Genomic DNA, 5907 nt, shown 5'->3' with positions numbered 1-5907 from the left:
GGTAATGGAATTACCCGCAGCCATTAGGATATTAGAAGGACAGTTCATCATATAATTTGTTTTATATGAAACGGTATGGAATAAATCATTGCATCTTGTGTTACTGTGATTTACTTTAAAACGGATAAGGGAAAGGAGCTCATCACAATCAATATTCCCTAAGAGTAAATTGTATAAAAATTTTGATAGTAGTAAAGTGCGTCTAGTTTTGAGAGGGAGGAGATTGATAAATGATAAAACTGAATCATAGGAACCATGAGGTGGTCTATAGATACTAAACTTGAAGGAGATGAAACGGAGGAAGCTATTTTGAACTAATTCGATCGCATCAATCTGTTTAAAAGTGTTATTAGTCCAAATTAATGGACAGTATTCTAGGTTTGAGCGAACAAGGGCGCAGAATAAAACTTTTAGAGGTAGTGGATCACTTAATGATCTACAAGTTCTTTTGATGAAACCCAGGTTGCGCATTGCCTTATTTTTTATCATTTCAATATGGGCCGAAAAATTTAGCTTAGAATCGAAGATGACACCAAGGTCTTTAAAGTTTGTTAATAATTCAATATGAGTACCAGAAATTTTATAATTGTAATTGATGACAATTTTACTGAGGCTAAATCGCATAAATTTGCATTTGTCAATGTTTAATAACAGGCGATTAGTTGAGCACCAGGATTGAATGTTATCAATATCGTTTTGTAAGTTAAGTGCATCACCTTGATTGTTAATTATTTTTACCAGTTTAAGGTCATCAGCAAAAAGAAAAAACACGAGAATTTTTTATAACATCCGGAATGTCGTTTATAAAAATATTAAAAAGTAGAGTAGAGAGGTGATCTCCTTGCGGGACCCCGGATGGTACATTAAATTGATCTGATTCAAAGTTCAAATGTTTAACAACGATATTACGGTTCGAGAGAAAAGAGCGAAACCATGAAAGCAGAGGGTCAGAGAACCCAAACAATTTTAATTTCATAAATAATATTTCATGGTTTATGCTATCAAATGCTTTAGACATATCAGTGTAAATGATATCGGTTTGCGTATGGGCTTCGAAAGAGTCAAGTATTATTTGTTTAGTAATAGCTAGATTACAATCTATTGATAGCTTTGGTCTAAAACCATATTGATGACAAGTGAGAAATGAGGAGCAATAATTATTAATTTTAGTAGAAATTAGTTTTGAGAAAAGTTTGGGAATTACTGATATTTTTGATATTGGCCGATAGTTAGAAACATTTGTGGGATCGCCTTTTTTAAAAACAGGATAAATAAAAGAGTTTTTCCATAGGTCGGGGAATATATCGTTTTGGAGTGATAAGTTAAAAATATAAGTTAAAGTTGGTGTTAGTATAAATCTACAATTATAAAGGAAAAAGGCTGGAATGTTATCGGGACCGACGTTAAAATTGATATGGAGAGCGGTAAGCTCTTTTAAAACTTCGACCTCCGTAAGCGATAGAAACGAAAAGGAAAATGAATGATTACTACTTAAGGAATTATTAATACAAGAACCAAAGTGGTTAGTTTATCTGGCTGAGGGCATAGGCGCCCGCAGAAATTTTTCTAGGGGGGGGCAATGTTAGGATTTGAAGATAAAAATTATAATTTTACTAGGTATTTCAAAAGAATAACCTTTTTTATTATACTCGTATACAATATATATTTTATTACGTACAACTTATTTTATTATTAGTATAGGTATTAAATACATAGGTAAAGGTAACTTAATTAATTCTCAAAAAGAAATTGTAGTCGTCTCACATCTCTTCCGAAACTATCAACAATTTCTTCATAATATTTGTTATTACTAATTAGGTCAATTATCGTAGATTTATGTACATTCATCATGCACAAAGCATCGAGTCTTTCGTTAGTCATAATAGAGCGTATCCAGGTTTTAACTCTCCGCAAAGTGCTGAAAGACCGCTCAGCAGTACAAGTAGTTGCCGGGAAGCTAATGCCAATACAAATTGCCGAAAATACCGATGGGTAAAATATTTCCGATTCTTTCAGGATATCTAGTACATCTTGAGATTTCTGAATATTTGAGCGATTGTCATACCAAATCATTGATTCAGCTGCAAAATTGTCTAGAAAAGAACTATATTTTTTTGAAATTTTTTCAGTAAGCGATCTATATTGATTTTCATCGAGCTTACTCATATATTCTGGTAATAATTGAAAAATAGAATAAGGTACTTCATTTTCTTCTGAAAATCGTTCTTTAAGGGATAATATTAATGAATCAACATATCGAATAAAAATATTAATTTTAAAATAACTTTCAGCACAATCAGCAAGTACATTTGTTCTATATATTTGTTTTTTGACAATTCTTGGTATAGTTATTTTAATATCTGATTCAGCTAAACTACTTTCCATTTTACCCCAAAGAACATTAAAAGTAGCATCTGCAGACTCTCGATGCTTTTGAAATATTTGAGTAAGCGTAGTTATTTGTTTTTTTACAGTTAATAGATTCTAATTAACTCCTTGGAGTACATTAGCAACTGGTTCCAACATAGAAGAATATTCAGCCATAACAAACAAACAAACTAAAAATGTTGAATTACTACAAGAATTATACAATTGAAAAGCACGATTTTTTGTATTACGGTTTACGTCACTTTCCGATAGTTTTTACAACGCTTCTAATATTATATTAATGTTTTCTTTAAATATCCTTATATTTTTGTTTTTGGCTGTCCAACGCGTTTCGCTGAATAGCGGAATGTTTGGAATGTATTTTCTTCTCAAAGGACTTTCTCGAAAAAAATTTATTGAATCTTTTATTGTTCCAACCGTGTTACGAATTTCGGAAACATCGCTCAAGTCATTAATAACTAAATTTAACTTATGAGAATTACAATGAAAAAAAATTTGCGTTTGGATATTTATCTTCAATTCGTTTTCTAACTCCACTTATTTTTCCCGCCATAGTAGAACAACCGTCATATGCTTGACCGACCATTTTTGATAGATCAAGCCCAAATTTTATGAGAGTGGACAGAATTTGTTCAGATATAGTTTCGGCGTCCAAACGTTGCAATGGTACAAAGCCTAAAAATTCTTCCCTTACACAGAATTTACCGGTTGACATTTTGTGCACGAATCGTACTCCTAACGAAAGCTGCTCTATACCGGATATATCACACGATTCATCAGCAGTGACTGAAAAGAACTGGCTTTCCTTTACATCTTTAATTATATGTTCTAGTAACACTTCATTGCATATATTTATAAGTTCGTTTTGAATTCTATGTGAAGTATAAGTCGTATTTGCTGCAGAATTTTGCAAATGGTCATTTAAAATAGTATCTCCTGCGTCTACTCTAAATTTTAATAAGCTATTGAAGATAGTTTTTCCTCTTAGAGGCATATTGTGTATACCACAAAAAACTATTGTTTTGATTATGGGTATTAGTTTTGCTCTATTTGACTCTATTGTTTATTGAGCAGAACTCATAAGTTGAACAACATTTTTTTTTTGTTTTCTATAATATTACAAAAATTATTTGCTCTATTCGTTGAGTCACGGTGCCATTTAGATTGAAGATGAAGTTTCACAGAGCCATGGAAGTCTTTATATTTCGTAAATTCATTAATAATAAATCGACCTTGCATTCCTCGATCCAGTTGAGGTTTGAATAATACGCAATAACGGCATAAAACTCCTTTTAATTTTGAAGAATATCAAATAAAAGGATAGTCTACTAACCACTGAAGACGAAATAAACGATTTCCAGTATTGGAGTCTTTTTTAAAATCGTACGATTTATCGGGTACCCACGCTTTTTTTTAATGCTTTATAAATGATCTCGTCTGCCAATTTACCATGATTAATAAAATTTCCAATATCATAGAAATCAATGTTTGCAAAATCCTAAAAAATTAATTATTCAATTAAAACCAGGGATGGAATACATTTTTAATTTTTCCATTTTTGTTATTGTTTATTAATTTTAAAAATATATTTTTTTGTTTAACATTTTTAAACGTTTTAATTAACTTTTAAAATACGTTATTTTTTTTATATTGTTTCCAAATAAATGTAATATATTTATAAAAACCTTAGGGTCAATAGTGTAATAAAAATTATTGTCTTACCTTTTCTACGATAGTTAACGAAGTAGATGTTTCACCTAAAGAAGTTGACTGATCTACTTCTATTTGGCTAGTTTCGGTTTCATTTTCATTTATTTTAGCATTGTCAGGTTCTAGTTCTAAACGAGGTTTTTTAAAGTATCTCCTTAAATCCATTTTCTATCAAATTCGAACAACCGTTAAATATTTCAGATGAACCGATAGATTTACAAATACATCGAATAACGAATAACGACTGACTTATGATTACGATGATAAAATATTATATGGGTAAACAATTACTAATCATATCAGTAATCACTTTATATAATAGATGATAGAGAATATTACGTATAAAGTTATTTAGGTATAGAAAGGACTAATCTAAAAATACAATTATCAATCGACTGCAAAATAAAATCTAATCTAATGTTTTTATAATGGTAACTTATTACTTTTATAACCACTTTAAATTTGCTGTAGAGTATACCTATAGTAATTTATCTAAAACATTCAATTTAAAATAATACTTTGAAAAAGCCAGGGAGGGGCAAATGCCCCAGCTTGCCCCCCCTGCGGGTGCCTATGGCTGAGGGTAATTTTTAAAGAAATACTTAGCAAATAAGTTAACAATATCATATCCATTATCAGCTGACGTTGTGTCGAGCGTAAGGAGGTTTGGTATTGAATTATTATTTCGACGATTATTAACATATTTCCAGAAAGACTTAGGGTTTAATTTGACAGATAGTTGAACTTTATTAATATGGTTTTTATAATCGTGTTTAGCAGTTCTCTTACAATTAGCTCTCAAACGGGAAAAGTTATTATAATCAGATGGGTCATTAAATTTTTTATACAATGAGTGAGTAACTTTTTTTTGTGTTAGCAATATTTTTAGCTCGGTAGAATACCAAGAGGGAAATCTGTTTGACAAAACATGCTTTTTCGGTACAAAGGTACAAATTGCTTTGTTTAAACAATTATAGAGGTGGTTGATTAATTCATTAAGGCTGAAGTTAGTAAAAGTATTATAAGATAAATTATCAGCTAAAAATTTAACAATATCAATATAATTACAATGTTTAAAATCATAATAACAATCTGTTGGCTTAAGTACATTGAACTGATTATAATCAATAGTAAAATTAAGAGCTGGATGGTACTTATTCTAATGGTAATAGTGGGTCAGGATCATTAAAGACATTAAGGTGAGCGTTTGATAGGACTAGATCTAAAGTTACATTATTTTCGTGACGAACATGGTTAAGCTGGTTGAAGTTGAAATAAGATAGCATATTTAAAAAATAAGAATCAACTTGAGAAGTGAAATTAATTGGAAGCGATGAATTAATCCAATGAATTGATAGTAAATTAAAATCCCCTAATATTATAAATTTTGTAGATGGATAGGCTAAGTATAGGTCATTTAAAGCGGAAAAAACATTTTCAAACGTTATAAATGGGGAACAGGGAGGTATATAAATGCAGCCAATAATAAAAATTGTGTCACCTATCTGTAAATGTACAAAAACAGCTTCAATATTATTGATAGAAGTATTTAACATTTTACACTTAATTGTATTTTTTACCGCAATTAAGACGCCCCCACCATGAGAGCGGTAACTGTTTAGCGGCGACCTATCACAACGAAAAATTATAAAATTAACAAAATGCAATTCAGAGTTACATATAGCAGGTGAAAGCCATGTTTCAGTAAATGAAATTAAATCAAAAGGAGAGGTATTAAGTGAAGGGATTAAAGTGCTAATTTTAGAGACCTAACATTTTGATAGTAGAGTAGCAGGCTTGAGTTGGTGA

At 30.5% G+C, this 5907-nt stretch overlaps 1 protein-coding gene across 1 annotated transcript; it reads right to left on the bottom strand.

Moving 5' to 3' along the window:
- Positions 1–2866: 2866 nt before the first annotated feature.
- On the bottom strand, positions 2867–3382 carry LOC112684493 (52 kDa repressor of the inhibitor of the protein kinase-like). The gene has a single exon (XM_025556045.1). The coding sequence runs from the start codon at positions 3380–3382 to the stop codon at positions 2867–2869; it is 516 nt and encodes a 171-aa protein (XP_025411830.1).
- Positions 3383–5907: the final 2525 nt, after the last annotated feature.

Source organism: Sipha flava, unplaced genomic scaffold (assembly GCF_003268045.1).
Source record: "Sipha flava isolate LNK unplaced genomic scaffold, YSA_version1 250_pilon_pilon, whole genome shotgun sequence".
Classification (NCBI taxonomy): Eukaryota; Metazoa; Arthropoda; class Insecta; order Hemiptera; family Aphididae; genus Sipha; species Sipha flava.
Note: the sequence above shows the minus strand (reverse complement) of the source record. Positions and strands in the feature narration are given on the sequence as shown.

Coding starts and splice junctions, on each gene's coding strand:
- LOC112684493 (XM_025556045.1), bottom strand. CDS start 3,382: ATGCCTCTAAGAGGAAAAACTATCTTCAATAGCTTATTAAAATTTAGA.